The sequence below is a fragment of the Vombatus ursinus genome, unplaced genomic scaffold (assembly GCF_900497805.2).
Source record: "Vombatus ursinus unplaced genomic scaffold, bare-nosed wombat genome assembly UNPS02014264.1, whole genome shotgun sequence".
Classification (NCBI taxonomy): domain Eukaryota; kingdom Metazoa; phylum Chordata; class Mammalia; order Diprotodontia; family Vombatidae; genus Vombatus; species Vombatus ursinus.
Window position 1 is genome coordinate 610,800 of NW_020954042.1, and position 22,049 is coordinate 632,848.

Sequence of the window (22,049 nt, forward strand, 5' to 3'; positions counted from 1 at the left end):
GTCATAGCTGTAGAAGAAGAACAAAACTTTACCCTAGAGAGGAAAACCAAGGCAAAACTTATAAAGATAGAGGTTTCAGATCAATTGAATCTTAAAAGAAAAAGAATATTCCTCTTCTTGAATTTCAAAAAAAGAAAGGCCCAGTACATCTGCACAGAATTTCTGCGGATCAATAGAAAGAAAGATTCCCATGAATTAAAGCGTTTTTCAACCTGACCATATTCCCTCAATTGTTTTTCTCATGAAACTTCTTAAGTCTAGCTCTCGACTGGAAATGCAACACAGCCTTCTAATGAAATGGCATGTCTCTCCATTTTCCTTCAGTCAACTGTCACTTTACTTTCTTACACGTTTTAGTCTCCAAATTTAGTAAGCATGGAGTAATGCCAGGAGAACTTGGTATGGAAAAGGTGGTCTTTGCACTGGGGGATGGGGAGGAGTATAAATTAGTGTCTAATTCAATGATTTATGGCTAAATGTCTAATTCATCTACTACGAATCTCTCTTTCGTCCCATTCACTTCTGGCTACAACTGTCTGTTCATGTGGGAAAGTGATGTAGGCTGCAGCAGCAGGCTGTGCAGGGGTTCTTCACCTCTTTTTTTCCATTATAGACTCCTTTGACAATTTGTTGAAACTTAGACATCCATTTTGAAGATGTTTTTAAAAGGAGAAAATAAGATACAGAATGGCAAAGGAAATGATGTTTAAATCCACTTAGCAAAATATTTTTAAAAACAAAAAAAGTTCTTGGACCCCAAGTCCAAGAACACCTGAGAGTGAGGCTTTTTTTTTCATAATTTAATTCTTCAAAGGAGAATGAATGGCCACATATTTGGGGAAAGTGCATGAAGGATAAACTTTAAGGTGGAATAAACTCTGAGACCTATTCTACCTCAGAAAAGTTAGGATTCTCTGATTAACATCTAGCTACTCTTTTCTTAGGTAGAGGAACCTCTGGCCTTGGAAATGCATCCAAATGTATACACTTTCAGACAATAAGAGGGTTTTTTGGGAGCAGAACCCAGTCTTTCCTCAGGAAAAAAAATGGGAGTTAGATAATGCACAGAGACCTCACTAATGATTTGGCAAATGGGGTACCTCTCTGGCTAAAACTCCATATTCTTCTTATGATCAAATTCCAGCTTAAATCATCATCATCATCATCATCATCATCACCATCATCATCATCATAATCTTTCTCATCCTCATTCCCACTGCAGTCATAATATCCTCTACATTTGCAAAGCCCTTTAAAGTTTACAAAGACTGTCTTCCACTCTCCTGGCAGTCGCAAAAACCATTCAGTCTTCTGGCTCCCTCTTCACTGCTCTAATTAAGTGCTAGACCCTTGTTCTCTATGTATAACATAGAGTGAAAAAGTAAGGCAACATAAACATGATCCAGGCCCTCAAAACAATTTTTATTGTCATGAGTTTTTTATTTGTTTCTTTTTGTAGGAGAAGGAATGGGCTTTTCATTGTACCTGAAAAAGTTAAAATCATTTTCTGATTCTCTTGTTCCATCATTCCCATTGATCTCTCTCTGCATGAAAAGTATGTCCTCATTAATCGTGATGATGATGATAATACCTAGGATTTGCATATAGCATGTTAACATATATTATATGGTGCTTTCGTTTTGCAAAGCACTTTACAAATATTATTTCATTTTGTCCTCTCCACAACCCTAACTAGTAAGTGGTATTAGCATCCAAATTTTACAGATAAAGCTGAGGGAGATAGATTTGCCCAGGGTCACACATATAGAAAGTGTCTGAGACCAGATTTTAACTTAGGTATTCCTAAGTCCATGTCCTCTTGGCTCCTTGTTGGTCTATAGAACTCTACTTAGACAGAATCCCAATGGGTTACTTTAAGTATTTTCTTCTTTTTTAAATTATTTTAGTCATTTTATTCTGAACTTAACAATCACCAAATAAAATGTAATTTGCATATATACAATTCAGGGGAAAAAAAGGATTGTATATATGCAACTCTCTGTCTCTATTGTGGCTTTGGGTATTTTCTAAAGTTGATTTTCAAATAAGCAAAATTGGAATGCTATTTACCTATTCTTAAGGAAAGGGAACTTCTTCCTTAGTATTTAGACTGGCTTTTGAAGCATTTAAAACAAAGCCCCCCCCCAAAAAAAAGTTTACATTATAAACTGATGGAAACATACACCCTATATAGTCTTGGATATGTGTCTAACAATATGTATATGTGTATACATATGTGTGTATACACATATAATATACATACCTATGTATATAAGTGTGTATATATACATATACATATATGTATATTATACATATATGTATATATACATATATGTATATGTATATATATATATATATGCAATTTGCTGAAAAAAAATAAAAGTCATGTACTTGGCATATAAGGCCACTTACATTCTAACCCTACCCTAACATAACAATATTCCCCTTCACATACTACTTTATCTATACTCTCATCAAATTAGACCCCTCCCTCTCCCATTCCCATGCATTTTTCATGTGGGATGATAGATGCAATTTGTATTCCAAAAGTAAAATGTTATACAAAGTTCATAATTTGTTTAGAGCTATTTTTTACAGGTATTTGGAGGGGTTTCGCGGAGAGCTCAAGCAAATCATGGCTTTCACTCCACCATCTTGACTCCCACTCGGAAGGTAATTGCTAAAATGAATTTCAAATTTGCTTTATTCTCTGCCTGCGAGTAAGGCCACTGTATATACTATCCATATTTAGTTGGTAATTTCTGTGATGGACACCATTGAACTAAGGTTACATCACTAAGATTAGGTAAAATATAGCAGATTCAGAGAGACGGCAGGGTTTCAATAGAACTATCCACCAACAAACATATTTGCTATATCCTAAGTGTTTGGTGCTAGGAATACAAAGAAAAAGTAAAAATATTACCTGCCCTCAAAGAGCTTACAGTCTATTGGGGAAGACAACAACATGTACTAATATATTCATATAAAACATCTAGAGAGTAAATAAAACAGAATTTTAGAAGGAAAAGTACTAGCGTCTGGGAAGACTGGGATAGGTTTTTACAGAACTATTATGATTGCGTAAAATATAAATCAAACATACTCTTAGAGCTAGGGGTCCTAGCATAGATTTCAAGCAGTCCATGAAATTGGAGGGAAAACACATACATGAACGTACATACAGACACATACACATAATGGAGAGGAAAGGAAAAGGAAGGTGAGGGAAATCACTCTAACAAAATAAAGGTGCCTCAGATGAATAGAATTCAAAGGTGGAGGAAGGGGTAGGAATGTAAATATCCCATGAACCTCACATTATATGAACCAGAAAAAAGAAAGCTGAACATAAATCTTACAGAAATAGGGACAGAGATAAATACAAAAGTAGGGAAAGATACAAAGAGATTGTAATAAATAAAAGCAATAAGCTCAAAAGAAAATAAGAGTGGACAGTGATGAGGTTGAACTAGAGTTTTCATTATGCTATTAAGAGCCTTTTTTATTCTATGGTCAGGGCTCCAGGGCCATCCTGACGACCAACCGTTTTTTCTCCCCCTTTCATAGATTTACACACACACACACACACACACACACACCACCTGGGCTCTGGATACTGCTCAGTTAAGGGGGGAAGGGGGTGGGAAGGAAGGGTTGAAGAGGACATTGGAGTAGGTAAGAGAATAGTCATAAGCAAAACAATCTCCAGGATCAAATGAATGGGTATATGATGTTGAGGGAGAGAATAAAAGAAAAGGAAGAAATGGTAAAAGCTTGAGATTGGGGAAAGTCAAGTATAGAAAAATAGCAATGGAGTGGAAATAGCCAACTTTATTTACAGATCATTAAGTGTTAAGAAAATTCCTTCTTTACTACTTCCTTCTTATTTTTAAACAGGAGTTGGGAAAAGTGGATAAAAGGAGGACAGGATGGAGGGAACTATGCAGTTAATTATCATAACAGTGAACACAAATGGGATGACCTTACCCTCAAAATGGAAGAAAATAGCAGGACAAATTGGAAAGAAGAATCCATTTAAAAGAAATACACTTGAAATACAAGAATTTTTCACAGATGGGCTGAAGAAAAATGTGTTAGGCTTTAGCTGAATAAAAAAAAATAAAATCCTATGGTAGCAATAATAGTTTTAGATAAGTCTTCAGTAAATTTAGACATAAGAAAAAGAGATAAGCAGAGAAACAACTTTATAGTTAAAGGTTCCAGAGAGAATTATCTCAATACTTAATATTAAAAGATAAAAATAAGTGACATTTTCTAATTCTCTGAAGCAGCCCTCCTTAATGTTTAGATTAATGAATTATCATTTTTTTTCCTTGAGAAAGAAAAAGTGTTTTCTGGGGGCACTTTTGACATCCTATTTCTCAAAGTATAGATAAGATGATTCAAGGCAGGACTTACTGTAGAGTATAGCATAGCCATGATAGTGGGAAGTAACTGGAGCCTGGGCTTATGTAAACATAAACTATAATTGAGTCACGACAATGAGGTGAGAGGAGCAGATAGAAAAGGTTCTTCTATTATCCTCTGTGGTCTGGATTGCCAAGATGCTGAAGGTGCTGAAGCCATAGGACAGCAAACAGGAAACTCATAACAGCAAAGAATATGTCAGCCATGATGGTCATGATGGCATTCCTATATGTGAAGGATCAGCAGAGTGGCAGCATAGAGAAGATCTCATGGAGAAAATGGTCGATCACATTAGGTCCATAGAATGACACCTTCAACAAGATGCTGGTATTTGTTGTGGTACCAAATGTACTGATCCACACCACCCCCACCCCCAAAGCCATAGCTGGGAGACACAAACTTACCTATTTATTATTGTTCTAAGATAATATAAAGCTAGAGCTGGGAGAGGTCACATGTCAATCATACACCAGAACCATGAAGAGCTGGATCAGCATTTTAGTTTCCTGTCCCTAAGGGTTGCATCAAAAAGGGGGACAGCCCTTGATGATTTGCTTTGGTCCTGTGGATGTTATATACTAAACTCCATTTTTTCATTCATTTCTGGAGCTACCTTGATATGAATTGGTTATCTTATATTTAATTAGGGACATTAATGAATTATGATCATACTTTTGGAAGATTCCATAATTAATTAGATTACAGAGTCATCTTATTGACTGAATATATTCAATTAAATGACTCTACCTTAATCTGCTCTTTTATATGTTCAGTGCAGGTTTCATGACTGGACCAACATCTCTCTCTCTGTTTCTCTCTGTCTCTCTCTCTCTCTCTCTCTCAGAGTTTACCATTTTTTGAAAAAGCAAAAGGAAGAGAGAGCATCCACTATCAGATTCTCACCTATCAAACTATTAAATTCCCTTGCAGGCCCATTACATATGCATTTCCACTCAAAACTGATTAGGAAGTTCTATAAATTTCACATCTATGGATACAAGAATGTTATCATTAATGCTCTAGAACCTGAGATTGTACAAGAAAAATCTTTGGGGTATTAGAAAATCATTAAAGTCTTGGGACTTTCCATCATTAGCACAAAATTACACTTACCCAAATCAAACCAATGCAGAAACTTATAAATTTTTAAGCCTTTATTTACTAAATAGAGGCACTTTTCTGAGGGCTTCCCTGACATCCTTGTTCCTCAGAGTGTAGATGAGAGGGTTTAAGGTGGGGCTAACTGCTGTGTACAACACAGCTACCAACTTTGCACTTTCAGGAGAATAGTTAGAGATGGGACTGACATAGGCATAAAACACAGTGCAGTAATACATGGTGACCACAATCAGGTGGGAGGAGCAGGTAGAGAATGCTCTCTTCTTGCCCTCTCTGGTCCGGATTCGCATGATGCTGGAGATGATGAAGCAGTAAGACACAATGGTCAGTGGGAAATTCAGAACTGAAAAGAAGACATCAGAAAGTACTGTCACGATATTGTTCACATATGTTGAGGTGCAAGAGAGAAGCAACACAGGAGGAATTTCACAGAAAAATTGATTAATGGTGTTGGGGCCACAGAAAGATAATCGAATCATAAGTCCAGTACTGATGGTAGTGTTAAGGCCACAGATGCTCCATACCCCGACTGCCAGAAGGACACAAATCTTCTTGCTCATCATGGTGCTGTAGTGCAGGGGGTGGCAGATGGCCACATACCTGTCATAAGCCATGGCTGTGAAGAGCAGGAGCTCACCAGACACAGACCAGATGAGGAAGTATACTTGGGCCATGCATCCACCATAAGAGATGGTCTTCTTTTCTGAAACCAGGTTCTCCAACACCTTGGGAAGAACAGAGGTTGTGCACATGATGTCTAACACAGACAAGTTGACTAGGAAAAAATACATAGGGCTGTGAAGAATAGAGCTGCAAATGACCAACGCAATGATCAGGATATTCCCAGTGAGGGCAGCTGTATATAAGGAAAAGAAAGTACCAAAGAGCAAGATCCTTAGTGGAACACTATCTGAGAAACCTTGAAGGACGAACTCAGTCACCTGTGTCTGGTTATTCAACAACATCCTGTTGACAGCAGAATTTTCCCCACTTTTTCTCTTGTTTTCTTCCAATGCTGGTTGAAATAGTCAGAGAACTCTCTGGTTCTGTCTCCCATCTTGCTTAATTTTATGAGAAAATAAAATTTAAAAAAATTGTCTGTGAACAACATATAGGAATAATCCAACTAATCCCTTAATTTATTAAAATTTTAAATTTGAAATATGAATCATGAACCAAAAAACTTAATTCAATTAATATTAAAGTTATAAAATAATTAATAAAGTCTGAATAATCTTCCTATACAGAAGGCATCATAAGCTACTTTTGTACCAATATTAATCAATAATCATTTATGGTGCCTACTGTGTGTCAGGCAAAGGTCAGGATTTGAACTCTGTATACAATGTTTTTTTTTCAGCTAGAAGACTATTACATTCCCCCTTGATAGGCAACAATTAAAATATACATTCATTCCAGGTGTATTGACAGCATGGTTTTCTGCCAGGGCAAAACAATTTATCCTTTATTCAAACCTTGATTAGAATGCCAGCTGGACAAGGCATTGCTGTGACCTTGGTGAATCATTCAATTTTTCTGGGCCTCTCTTTCTCCACCTATAAAATTAAAGGGGCTGGATTAATTTGACATCTGAGGTCCTTTCCAATTTTGAATTGGTATGATTCTGTGATCCTGTGATTTCCAGTATCTTACTCAGGCAATTTCCACTGATTATTACCATACAGTCTGACTAGAGACTAAGGTGCTGATCTGCCTTGGTGGAGGGAGTTTATTTCCTTGCAAATTCTCTACACCAATGAAATCCCAAGTTCAGTCCTAGCCTTAGCCCCCATATTAAAAACCAATACAACCAATCCAACTAACTTTGTACCTATTTACATCCGTACAAATTAACTTCAGTACATAAAATGTTATAACTTTATAATCATTATCCCTATGCCTACATCAGCAGTCTTTGTCTATTCACTCATTTTCACTCTCTTTTACCAGAGTATTCCTGAACAAAATCTGAGAAAGTCAATCTCTCCCAGACCCTGGGCAAATCACTTAAGCTCTTTCTGCCTTGATCCCTCATCTGAAAAATGAGGAGGTTGGATTTGATGGTTGCTAAGGTCCCTTGTACTTCTAAATCTATGGTTCTATTACTTTATGACACTCTAAAATAGTTTACACTTCTAATCTGCCAGTTGATCAAGAAGTCTAGAGAAAGAAAGATTCCAAAATGTCTATAGTTTGCTAATTAGAAAAACACATTTGGCTTGGCAGAGAAAAAAAAAATGGAGCCTTAAATAGAGACTTTCCTCCACCTACAACCTGAGTGGGGCCAAAAATCATACCCTAAGACAAATAAAATGAAAGTGAGAGAGATAATAGGGATGATAAACATGAATCAACATTTTACCAGAATTGAAGGATGGAAAAGTCATGGTAAAAAAGAGGTTCAATATTTTGAATAGATAGAAGGGCTGCTAAGTGTTGTAGTAGATAGAGTACTGCCTCTGGAGTCGGGAGAACCTTTTGCCCTAGTAGTTCCCCACCTCTCTTTCATGAAGGAGAGGGAGCTTTCAATGCCTCTTCTCCAGGACCTTTCTAGGCAGAGGAAAGTCTCTATGTAATGCTCCATGTACTGAAGTTAATTTGTGGGGAGGACATGGAGAGCATTTGGACCAGTGTAATACTTGCCCACAATTTTTGTCTGCAAATACAACCTCAAGTAGTCTTGTCAGGTTGGCAGTTCTCGAAAGAACTTATTTAATATTGTATTTTCCTTATGGAAATATTTTGGCTATAATTTATTAACATGCTAAATACTGTTTATCATAAAACATAGTATGTTCTGACCAACATGACCAGCCTTGGAGTGAGAAAGATCTTGATTCAGGTGTTGACTCTAATACTTTCTACCTATGAAACCACAGGAAAAAATCTCTTTACCTCTCAGTATCTGAGGTGACTCTCTAAGACTAAAAGTCAAGTACAAGTTGTCTGTATTCTATCAGTGCAAAGACCCTTTATGCCTTGAATGTAAAATGTCTGCCTCGAGTGGACATCAATGAAATCACAGGTCTAAACCCAAACAAGGAAACAAAAGTATTTTCCAGGCACTCATTTCAGGGAAGATATCCAGAGAAATGCTGGTTCTTCATGACCTTCTATTATCTCTAAATAAAAGTAGTTTTTGACCTATGCCCAGCATTCCTAGCAGTCTGAAGGTGAATATTTTTTTTTAAATATTTTCTAGTGTGGAATTTTCTGAAAAGATTTTTGAAAGTCTAAAATATTATTTTCTCCTACACCTACTCAGACTGATCAGGTACTGTTTCTTCTCTTACAGAAACTACATTTCCATTCCCAAGATAGTGTATTAAAGGTTTTAGGATTCCCTTTATCTGTTAAGATTTTTAGCTTGATTGATTACTTACAAACCACACCATATGTATCTTACCTTCCCTAGGCATCCTGTATGTGATCTTAGCTTGACTGCAGGACACCCACTGTGGTTAGCCTTCAGTCCATATTTTCTGCCAAGCATTTCAATTGATCCATCCTTTCTTTTTTGAGGGGAAGAGGTTTTTAGCTTTTACATTTCAATATTCTAGTCAAATGTCCCCAGGGCTTAGGTTTAAATGACCTGAGTTCCAATATTGTGGCTGATGCTTAGGAGCCACTTTGAGCCTTAGATTCCTCTTCTGTAAAATGGGGTGTTGGGCTTAATGCCCTCTAAAGTCTTTACTAGGATGAAATCTATAATCCTGTGCAAATGGGGAGGATGGGAAGGATATTATTTGTACTAGCACCCTCAGATCATTTTTTTTATTCTGTCATCCATAGGAGAGAATATGGTAGGATGAAATTAGCTCTGTACTTGGGGTCAAAGAACCTGATTTCAAATTCTAGATCAGTTATTTACTGTCTGTGTGACCTTGACCAAACCATCCATACCACTAAGCCACGTCAAAACCAAAGCAGAATATTGATTCACTTTCCTTGCATTTTCTAATAGCTACTAATTTCAAGAAGCAGACATTTTTCTTGTCCCAGGAGCCTACATCTAAATCTTCCCCTGATAAGGCATTCTGCTAACCTTAGCTTAGCCCACTGAAGTCCCTATTATTATTTCTTAATATAATTTTCTGTTTCCCTAATCATTTCCAAGCTTTCCAGGTAATACTCATTTTATTGGCAGAGATACTGGCATAATATGTACCTCTTAGAACCACAGGATCCTAGATTGAGACATGGAAAAGAATTTAAAGATCTTCCAGGCAAACCTTGTCATTTAACATCAAAGGAAATGGAGACCCCCATGATGCTTCATTGACTTATCCAAGGTCATATAGGAAATAAGTGAAAGAGACATGGTTTTAACCTATGTCTTTAAACTCCAAATAGTGTTCTTTCCCTTATATTAACTCATTTTTTCTTATATCAACATGTAATATCCACATAGTACTTTCCTTATCTGTTAACAATTCTCCTCTACCTTCAATTAACTACACACTATACCACAACTATATGTTCTTTGCTCTGGTTCTTATAACCTGGTAACATGAATACCTCTGGTTATTCCTCTTTGGTTCTGATTTGCTGCCAAGATTTTCAAGTTTATGCATGTATTTATTTTATTGTTTAGCATTTACATACTCTGAGCTCAATTATTGACTATGTCTCACACTTGTTCAGTAAATAAAGTACCTGAACTACTTTGTCTTCTCCATTTCTTCCACCATTTCTCTTCTGTGCCATCATTTCTCTTCATTGATGGCCCTTCATTTAACCAAGATTGTGCATTAATCATCTACATTCAACATCTTCTACTTTTGATTTTTGAAACAATTAATTTTTGAAAAATAGACATAATACTTTGCCTATGGATCAGTGCATTTGCATTTGAATTTGCAATGCTAATCTACATCAGGATACATTTGGTCACAAAGAAATGCTAAATTTTACTTCAATTATATATCCTTTTACATGGTCATGGATCACTAACCTAAGAAACTGTGACCTGGAATTCATGGAAGAATATCATCATATTTCTGACGAGTCCTTGAAATATTGCATGGAGCTATTCAGGGGTTCTGGGACAAAACATCCCAAGAGGATTAATTACAGAAAATTGTCATGGGGCTCTGTTTAACTGAAGACTAATGAGGTTATTTGTGTAGAAGAGCTTGTATATTCATCTGTAAGGATTGCTGCTTTTAGAAAGGACCTTTCTTGTTCCATTGATCTCTACAGCTAGAGATGCACCTCTCTACTTAATGTTCTTATATTTAATTTTGTACTATAGCTATTGTACATTGATTTTGAATTTTTGTTATTATACATTTATATATTGTCATATACAACTTGATAAATTGCTAGAGCATAAGTTCCAGGAGGGCAGGCATTATATCTTAATTGTTTCCTTTTTCTCCCATTATGTAGCATGTGGTAGCTACATAATCAATGGCTACTGTGCCCTGATGGGCTCCAAGTTGTGCCTATTCTGCACCAGTGACAATCAGACTACTAGAAGGAGAAAGGCCCATAACAAAGACCAATTTGGATATCCACAAAGACCAAAGACAATAAAGACAAATGCCCATTGTTTAGAGAAGCAACAGGAAACACTATGTGGGATCCAGTGTGATATTAGCAAGCCAAGCTCAGAGGCAAGAGAAAGACTCTAGACAAAGGTCATCCTGAGATATCTTTGAAAGCCATGGTGGGACCCCACAATGGAGGAACAAACACAATAAAGCCTAATGTAGGGTAGGTCCTGGAGAGATATGGAAAGACTGAGTCTCTAGAGAGTGCTTATCACTAAAACATCCACATAGCCCTTTGAAGGAGTTACCATAATATTTGGTCATCATTGAAGAGTTGGCAGGTCCTGCCCTGGCTATTCAGTTGCAGAGTTTGATTTAAACATATCCCACCCTCAGTCTTTATATAAAGGCTTAAAGGCTGATGAGGAAAGAAAATTAAGGAAAACTCCAAATGCCATGAGGCATTTCATTGAGATATTTGATTTGAGAGACAACTGCTGGGGCAGGGAAGGGGACCCTAACACAGAAAGCAACCTCATAATAAACTCAGGTAAAGCCTTTGAGAAAAGAAAACAAAGGAAGAAAGAAAGATATCCTAGTCACAAGATTACAAACGTACTTGGAAGAGAAAATAAGAAAGAAAAGAACAGAATCACCAGGAAGGAAAGAATTTCAAGGAGAATTTCAAACTTAGGATAGTAGAAAACCTCACCAAAGACTTTAATGTCCTAAAAATTAGAATAGGCCAAACAGGTAACCTATTTTCTAACAAAGTGTTGCTAGGTGGTGCAGTGGAGAGAGAACCAGGCCTGGAGTTCAGGAAGACCTGAGTTCAAATTTGGCCTGAGACACTTATAGCTGTGTGACCCTGGCCAAGTCACTTAACCCTGTTTGACTCAGTTTCCTCATTTGTAAAATGAGCTAGAAAAGAAAATGACAAATCACTTCAGTATCTTTGCCAAGAAAACCCCAAAAAGGGGCCAGGAAGAGTTGGACACAATTGAAAAATGACTAGGCAGAAACAATGATAAATTTTCAAACAATAATGCCATATGGAAACAAAAATAATATTAAAATACAAAAAAAGTAGAAGAAAGAGGAAGAGGAAAAAAATCTATCTAAAGATTATGAGCAAAAAAAAATGTCTGGAAACCATATTTCAAAAAACTAGAAATAAAAACTCTCCATATTTCTAAGAAAATAGAATCCAACAGTTATTCCCTAAAAGAAATACCCAAATGAAAACTCACAGGAATATTGTAGCCAAAATCCAGAGTTTCTAGGTCAAAGAAAAATACAAGCAGTCATAAAGAAAGAAGTCCAGTGCCAAGGAAGTAAGGATCATACAAAACTTTGCAAGGCCAATATTAAGGAAAGGAAAACTTATAATGTGATATTCCAAAATAAAATACAAACACTTACAATTGAGTATACCCTATCTGACAAAACTAAGGATAACTGTGTAATAGAAAAAAAAATAGATTTCCAATGGAATAGAGGATTTCCAAACATTTCTGATGAAAAACCACAAGTCAATAAGCATTTTGAATTGGAAATATGAGCATTCATAGAAATATAGAAGTACACTTAATTATTTAATTGAAAGGTAATATGAAAAGATGGACTGCTTATATTTTTCATAAGAAATACATCTCTTCTCATAACCTTAATATCTTTAAAAGTTATAGAAAAAAGTAAATAAGATAGACAGAGGAACTAAGGATGTTTTGTTTGTCTGTTTCTATGGTCTCAGGAGAACACATAAATGGAAGACATAGAGGGCCCATAATGAGGAGGAAAGGAAAAGGAGGAAGAGGCAAATGAGATCAATAGTATTCAAAGATGAAGGAAGGGATAGGGACCTAGGTATCCCATGAACCTCATATTAATCTGAACCAGAAAAAAAAAGTTGAATATGATTTTACAGAAAAAGAAACACATAGAAACAGAGGCAGAGAAAGAGACAGAGAGATTAAGATATGTAAGCACATTAAACTAAAAAGAGACAGGGGTGAGATTGAACCAGAGTTTTCATAATGCTGCTTAGAACCTTTCTTCTGCTTTGGTCAGGGCTCCAGGGCCATCCTGCTGATGAGCTCTTTTTCCCTGGAGACTCATTACATCTGCATCCCCACCTACAATTGATCAGGGGATTTTACACATTGCAATATTGGTGTACAAGAATAACTTATTGATCAAACTCTAAAATATGAAATTGTATAATGAGAAAAAAATCTTTAGGATATTAGAAAATCAAAATCTTGGGACTTTCTTATCTTTACTGCAAGAACACACTTGCCCAAACCAACCCTATCCAGAAAATGATAAGTCTAAGCCCTCACTTACTGAATAGATATAATTTTCTGAGGGTTTCCCTGACATCCTTGTTTCTCAAAGTTTAAGGTGGTTTAAGGAGGTTAAGGAGACTTTAAAGCGGGGCTAACTGCTGCATATGACATAGCTACCAATGTGATATGGGGCTGACACAGGCATAAAACACAGTGCGGTAGTACATAGTTACCACAATCAGGTAGGAGGAAAACTTAAAGAATGCACTTTTCTTCCCCTCTATGGTATAGATTCTCGTGCTTCTAGAAATAATGAAGCAGTAAGACACAACGGTCAACAGGAAATTTAGAACTGAGAAGACATTATCATGGACTGTCACAATATTGTTCTTATACATTGCGATGCAGAAGAGAAGCAACACGGGGATTTCACAGAAAAAAAAATGGTTAAAAATTGGTTAGGGCCACAGAAGGATCATTGAAACATCAGCCAAGTATCAATGGTCATGATAAGTCCAGAGATTCTCCATAGGCCTACTGCCAGAAGGACAAAAATCATTTCACTCATGATGTTGTGATGCAGGGGATGGCAGATGGCCACATACCTGTCATAAGACATGGTTGTAGAGAGTGAGAGCTCACCAGACACAGACCAGGTGAGAAAGTACACTTGGGCCATGTATCTATCATAGGAGATGTTCTTCATTTCTGAAACTTGATTCCCCAATACTTTGGGAAGAACAGAGGTTCTGCACATGATATCTAGCATAGATGAGTTGACTAGGAAAAAATGCGTAGGGGTGTGAAGAACAGAGCTGCAAATGACCAACTCAATGATCAGAATGTTACCAATGAGGGTTTCTGTGTATAGGGGGAAAAGTGCTTTAAGTGGATACTGAGAAGCCTTGAAGGATGAACTTAGTCACCAGTTTCTCATTATTTTCCACCATGATGTTTAGAGTTACTTTGTTCTCTTTATTTCCCTCTCTTGGTGTCTTTTTACTTACATCTGTTTAAATAGTCCTAAAACTTTTCTTGCAACTAGTTAAATTTTTAGTAAAATCACAAGATAATAAATAAAATAAAAACTAAAGAATTCAATCTTAGAATAATAATTCACAAGAGTAATATATAAATGATCAATTAGAATTTTAAGCAGGGACAATAATTCAGTGGAGAAGAATAAAAATGATAATGTAATCAATCCAAAAGTTTTATTCAATTAGTAAACTCTCAATTTTACTTTTCTTCCCATTCCAGCTTACTCATAAAAATTATAGGTCTTAAGTCCTATGAAGACCTTTAATTAGTGTCCTTGTAAACCCCAAATTAAATTCTTATTTATTAATTGTGGAATATGAACCCTACAGTGCTTACGATTAACTTCTCTCATCCTCAGTTTCCTTAGTGGTAAAATTACAGAGTTGGAATAGATGGTTTCTGAGTTCTTTTCCAAACATAACATGAAAATGCTGTAATTCTATAATTCCAGGAATGGGAAGCACTTTGACCCAAATGTAACAGTAGCGTGTGGCACGGTCAATCAACGAAGCAGTCTTTTTAGTAAAGAGCTAACTATGTGCCAGGCACTTGATCAGGATTTGAACCCCGTTCTTTTGACTCCTAGTTCAATGCTTTTTCCACTATATGCCACCAGTCATCATATATCTCCTTGAGGTGCGGCAGCTAAATTTTTTTCTGGAATTCCAGGTGCAGTGGCAGCATGATTTCCTATAAAAGAAAGATAAGATTTTATCTTTTATTTAAACCTTGGTTCAAATTCCAACTTTGCAACTTTCTACCTGTGTGACCTTAGGAAAATTCTTAATTTCTCTGGACTGAAATTTCATCATCTTTAAAATAAAGAGGTTGCACTAATTTGAATTTTCAAGTCCCTTTTCAACTCTAAAATTGTGTAATGCTATAATTCTAGGATTTTATTATCTTCCTCAATGACATCCAAGTATTTTTTTTTTGTTTTTTACATTAGAAACTATAATTAGTTATAGAATTTAAAAGGTTTGCCTGGGTTGTAACATTACTCAGAGTACATGATCTTATAATGCCAGTTTCAGTCATTCTTGACTAATTCTATTACTTGATATCTTGTCAATATCAATATGAAGCACCCAAAGATAGGCTCCACTCTTAAATGATACCTCTATGAATTAAAACAATATATACATACATACACACTGAAGAGTATCAACAAAGTAGTTAAATATGTATTATCCTTTTAAAATCTTTTTATGATGTAATAGAGAAAGTTGTTGAGACATGTCAACACTGTGTTACTCTTTATGACTCCATTTTAGAGTTTTCTTGGTAAAGATACTGGAATGGTTTGCTATTTCTTTCTCCAGCTCATTTTACAGATGAGAAAACTAGGTAAACAGGGTTAAGTAACCTACCCAGGGTCACACAGCTATTAAGTGTCTGAGGCCAGATTTGAATTTAGGTCTCCTTGAGTCCAGGCCCTGAACAGTGCCATCTAGTTGCCCTAATAGAGAAAGACCCAGCCTCGAAGCCTGGGGGATCTGTGCTTAAGTTCTGCCCTTGACATATATTGTGATTCTGGGCAAGTCATTTACCCCCTAAGTGCGCTAGGCAACTCTCTCAGATTGGAATTTATAGAGAAGGCACCGACCTATGTTGATAGATAGAAGGAGTTTCTTCCCCTGGAAATTTTCTATACAAATAAAATCACAGGTCAAGTCCCTAACCCTATCCCTATCCTTAATATCATAAAAAATTGATCCAACCAATCTAGCTTGATTTACAGTCACTTACATTTGAATAATTTGACTTCAACACTTGAAATATTATGACTGTTTGGGACAGAGACCGCTACTGAAATTCAAAACAAAGACTTAGTTACCTTGAAAGCAGAAAGAAGTTTATTGCTTTCTCATGAGAAAGGGTACCGCCCCTCCTGGCCCTAATGGCAAGGGCCAGGGAGGATGCATACTGGTACAAATTGGTTACAGAAAGCAAGGCTTATTTATACCCTAACATGAGTTCCTCCTCCCAAACCTCCTTCCCCTTTATCCCGTTGGCTGGCCTTCAGGAGGCACAATCTGTTCAAGGAAATCTTCCCCAGCAACAGAGTACACAAGTTTGCCCTGAGACAAGAAAAGGTGGGAAGTCTTGCAAGGGTTGGGGTAGGACTATTCTATTCTTTCTGCTACATGCTTAAAAACAGGGTCTGAGGGGATTTTGACAAGGTCAGAAGGGAGTGTGTTTCAACAATACAATTAGAAGGCCATCTACAACAGGTGCCTCCAATTTCTCTCCTCCCACTCTTCTTACTATCTGGCTTCTGACCTTATCTCTCTCCAAATGACCAGTGATCTCCTAATTGCTGCTCTTTGTGAGAACTATTAACAAAAACTATTAACCCTCTGAGGAGGCTTCACTTCTGAGACATCATCTCTCACGTGACTTTTCAATCCTTGCCTCTATGTTTCCAACAGGAGTCTTTGCCTATCCATTCATTAGCACGCCCCTTTACCATGATATTCCTGAAGATAATCTGAGAAAGGAATAGGCCAGCCCTCACAGGCCTTGGGCAAAATCATTTAACCTCCCTTTGCCTCAGTCTCTCATCTGCGAAATGAAGGGGTTGGACTCAATGGCGTCTAAGGTCCCTTGTAATTCTAAATCTAAGATTCCATGAAACTTAGCAATCTCCACAACACACTGCGGCACCAGACTCCCAAATGAACAAGAGGTCTAGAGAACAGAAAAACCCAGTGCAGCTGCTGTTTGCTAATTACAAAGATATATTTGACATGAGAGAAAGAGGGTATTACAGACTCTCCTCCACCCCTACAATGGTCCTGGAGAAAAGAAACTGAAAGGTTCTTCATGGCAGAGAGGTAAGGGACTATTAGGACAAAAGTGTAAGTAATATTATATACATATACGGCTATATGTGTACACATATACACATATTAGCAAATACTCCTACAGATGTGCTCTGTGTACGTTGTCAAACACAGTCTCTGTTGCACATACTTTGGAGATTTTGTCATAAGAGAGACTTTAATCAGGGTAGAGGAGCAGTATGATCTAAAGACCAAACACACACATATACACACACACAGACACACATATATTATAGAAAAATGATTGACTCTCCCATAAATAGTTTGAGATCAGACAAGATTCCTGGATAAATAAAACCATGAAGATAGGTATGTTTAATCCTCTGAGAAGTGATTGAAAAAAAATACTGTATTACGTATTTTTGTTCAGTTATTTTTCAGTTATGTCTAACTTTTCATGACCCTATTTGGAGTTGTCTTGGCAGAGATATTGGAGTGGTTTACCATTTCCTTTTCTAGCTCATTTTACACATGAGGAACTCAGGCAAATGTGGTTAAGTGACTTACCCAGGGTCACACAACTAGTAAGTGTCCAGATTTGAACCCAAGACTGGTGGTCTATCCACTGAGTCACCTAGTTCTCTCTCTCTCTCTGTCTCTCTCTCTCCTCTCTGTCTCTGTCTCTGTCTCTGTCTCTCTCTATATGTGTGTGTGTGTGTGCACATTGATTTCACTGTGTACTAATCTTTGATGATGATTTGTTAACATGTTAAATAAATTTATCCTAAAACACAATGATGTATTTACTATGTGCAAATAATTGTGCTATGTATGGAGGAAACAAGAGAAAAGTAAGCCAGTTCTTTATCACGTGAATGAAAAAATAATTTATTAGATATATAACCAAATAGAAAAAAAACTGTTATGACCACTACTGCTCAGCCAAAGGTTGCACATTAATTTTCACATAAAAATTTCAATAATCCAATGAGAGTATATGTTGGGACTTTGGACCTTACTGAAGTAAATAATATAAAGCAGAAAATTATCTTAACCAAAGAATAAAATGCATTCATAAATTTTATTTGGTACTATGAAATTTGAAGATAAAATATATATTTTTGTAAGCAGAAAATCTATCATTGATGATATATTTAGTGATCTGAGCATTGCAGGTATAACTATATAGCCATCATGTGGTTACCAAGAACACAGTTATTACGAATAAGCATTAAATGGAAGAATAGTAAGAGTACTAATAGCCACAGATCTAGTGTTATAAGGTCTTGATCTCTTGGACATCACCCATATTTTTAACCGTGATTTTCTTAGGAGTATATCTATAAGACAGCATATATTAGAGGAACGAGGAAGTTGGAGAAAGAAATTTTCCTACCTAGAAAGATCTACTGAAAAATTATTGATGAATTAATCAAAATTTTGGAAAGAGCCAATCAGGATATTCCCAAGGCTTGTTTTAATAGCTGAATGAGACAAGTAACATAAATAGAAGGTAAAAAAGAAACATGTCAGGAACAGAAACATTTATTGATTTTGGAAGCATATAGAATCCAAGGAACTAGTATTTTGAACTTCTGATTGACTATATAACATTAAAGGTTCACACCTGAATGGGAGTAGGGAAAATTTGACTCGCCTATGAAAGGAAGAGATAATTGTCATTGAAATGGTTAAAATGCATACATCTTAAAATACTTTTGTATTTTTAATAAAATTGAAAGCATTGAAAAAACATATTAAGCAACCTAGGATCATCTCCCTAATCGCAATGTATTCAAAAGTTAGTGACTTATGATTAAGTTAGTATGTATAAAATATGGCTGAAATTAAAAGAAGGGCTATTACCAGATGAATTCCTGTTACAGAAGGAAAAGACTTGCTTTTTTCCCTTAAATATCTGACCTTGTCAACACAATTTAACCTTTCACATTATGTTTCCATCTTCATACCCTGAACAAGACTTGTCTTTGTATCCCCAGAAGCCAGGCAGTCAATAAATATTGGTTAGGTGCCTGTAATATACCAGGCACTGTGCAAAGTGTTAGAGACACCATTAGAGGTTAAAATAGTCACTGCTCTCAAGGATCTCTAAAGGGAGATGCAACATACAAACTACATAAAAGCATATATATATGCATATATATACATATATGCATATATATACATATATACACATATATGCATATATATACATATATACATATGTGTGTGTGTGTGTGTGTGTGTATATATATATATATGTATGTATGTATATATAGGAACTAATCAACAAAATGGAGGCCCTAGAATTAGGAGGGATCAGAAAAGGTTTCCTGTAGAAAATGAGATTTGGGGTGAGACTTGGAGGAAACCAGGGGTGCTGAGAGGCAGAGGGGAGGGGAGAAGGTACTTAATGAATTTTGCTGAATGGAATTTAAGTGAATTTTGACCCAAGTGAATGTGAGCTCTCATAAAGTAAAGATCAGAAATCTAAGCATAGGTAATGCCATTAATATGGTTTATACCCTTTGTTTTTCTGGCTTGAACCTTTTCCCATATCACTAGTCATTCTACACAAGGGAGAACAAAGGACTTTAATTCCAAGTCACACAAGGTTTCATACCAGTTAAGGATAAAAGGAAGAGAATGTCATTATTGGTTCCATTCTTAATTCCATCCCCCATTTTCACAGTATTCTGTGTCTATGATCTATGTTGGGAAAAACTGAGCCAAACAGGCTGAGTTTGAGTCCTAGCTTATTGGCTAGCTATCTTTGTTGTTGTTTGTCCTTCATTCTTGAAGAGGATGATGATATCAGGGAGGCGATGCCATGACATGCAAATGAGTTGGATTTAAGTAAGGTAGGGCTGTGCAAAGTCATGAGCCTTACTCTCCTCCAGAGTCATCTGGGTCCAGTAGTGAGATATAGATCAGGACAACTGGAGATAGCCCTAGATGCAGGGGGAGACCTTGGCCTTTTTAACCTAAGGTCTTTAACAGGTCTCAGTTTGACTGAGGCAATGCCCATTCAGGAATTAAGGCTGTATGATCCTGGGAAAATTATAACCTCTCTGAGTTACAATGTCCTCATCAATAAAATGATAATTGCAATAGTTGTATTATCTATTTCACAGGGTTGGTTGTGAAAAAAAAAAGTACTTTGGCAGTCTCAAGAATGTTATAGAAGTATGAGCTAGAATGGAGAAGGTTTGTCTATTAACCTAGTGGTGGACAGGGTCTGAAACCTAATACTGTGTTACAAGCTTCTAAATAAAAAAATAAAAATAAGGATAGCTGCCATTTTTTTGAAAAAATTCTGTGAACTAGCATTCCTGAGAATTTAAAAGAATGAATTATCATTTCCACTTGATAAAGATGAAGAGTTTTCTAAGGGCCCTTTTGACATCTTTATTCCTCAAAGTATAGATAACAGGATTCAAGGAGGGACTCACTGTCGAATAAAGCACAGCCATGATTTTGCCTTTTTCTGGAGAGTAGCTGGAGCCTGAGCTCAGGTAGACATAGATCACAGTGGAGTAGTACATGGTCGCTACAATGAGGTGAGAGGAGCAGGTGGAAAAAGCTCTCTTTTTGCCTTCTGTGGTCTGGATTGCCATGATGCTGAAGATGATGAAGCCGTAAGACAGCATAGTGAGCAGGAAATTCAGAACAGCAAAGAATATGTCAGCCACAACTGCCATGACATCATTCACATATGTGGATGAGCAAGAGAGTGGCAGTAGAGCAGGGATCTCACAGAGAAAATGATCGATGACATTGGGACCACAGAATGACAACCTCAACAAGAGGCTGGTATTTGTTGTGGTGCCAAATGCACTGATCCCCCACACAGCCACAGCCAAGGAGATACAAACTTCCCTACTCATCATCTTGCTGTAATGCAGAGGCTGGCAGATTGCTACATACCGATCATAAGCCATAGCCGTGAAGAGCAAGAGCTCAGCAGCCACCGACCAAGTCAGGAAATACAACCGAGTTATACACCCCCTAAAAGAAATGGTGTTGTCTTCTCTCCCCAGAATCTGGAGGAGCTTGGGCACAGCAGTACATGTGCAGATGACATCCAAGAAAGCTAAGTTGCCAAGAAAGAAATACATTGGGGTATGAAGTTCGGAATTCAGGCTGACAGCAGCCCCAATGAGAGAATTTCCAATAAGAGCCACTATGTAAAGGAAGAGGAAAAGGACAAAAAATAAAAACTGGATCTGAGGGATGTCTGTGAGTCCCTTGAGGATAAATTCCGTCACATAAGTCTGATTATTCATGACTCTGTCACTGTTACATTAGGCACCCAAGTCCTATAGTTCACAGGGATTTTCTTCTTTCATAGCTCAACTAGAGATGGAATGGATGTTAACCTCACTTTGTTCTGTCAATTTCTTGAAGAATTAAAAAAAATCCCTGTTAAAAAAAAGATATTTTCTTTCACTGAGCAAGAAAAAGTGTGTCTCATCAATATTTTTTAAAATATTTAAAGTCTAGCCTTCCTTGCTGACTTTCTTTCCAATACTTTAAAGCCTAATATTTTCTGTGTTACTATGAAATTTTTTTTCTTACACAGATTGGCAGAGAAAAACTCTCTCAGATTATTCTTGTTCCAGGTAGTCTCGACTGTATTAATTTAGCTTCTAAAATGCCCAATCTATCAATTTTTATCCTGTCTTCCCTACCCCTCTCCTACAGTGAGAGGAGGGAGAGACACAGAGAGAGACAGAGAGAGAGAGAGAGAGAGAGAAGGGAGAGAAAGAAAAAGGAAAAAAGAAAGAAAGAAAGAAAGAAAGAAAGAAAGAAAGAAAGAAGGAAAGAAAGAAAGAAAGAAAGAGAAAGAAAGAAAGAAAGAAAGAAAGAAAGAAAGAAAGAAAGAAAGA

The 22,049-nt window shown here is 36.7% G+C and overlaps 2 protein-coding genes across 2 annotated transcripts; both read right to left on the bottom strand.

Moving 5' to 3' along the window:
* Positions 1-5,585: 5,585 nt before the first annotated feature.
* LOC114042127 (olfactory receptor 13A1-like) lies at positions 5,586-6,518 on the bottom strand. Its single transcript, XM_027860806.1, has one exon. The coding sequence runs from the start codon at positions 6,513-6,515 to the stop codon at positions 5,586-5,588; it is 930 nt and encodes a 309-aa protein (XP_027716607.1). The 5' UTR covers positions 6,516-6,518.
* Positions 6,519-20,516: 13,998 nt separating this feature from the next.
* LOC114042155 (olfactory receptor 13A1-like) lies at positions 20,517-21,446 on the bottom strand. Its single transcript, XM_027860826.1, has one exon. It carries the CDS (start codon positions 21,444-21,446, stop codon positions 20,517-20,519), a length of 930 nt encoding a protein of 309 aa, XP_027716627.1.
* Positions 21,447-22,049: the final 603 nt, after the last annotated feature.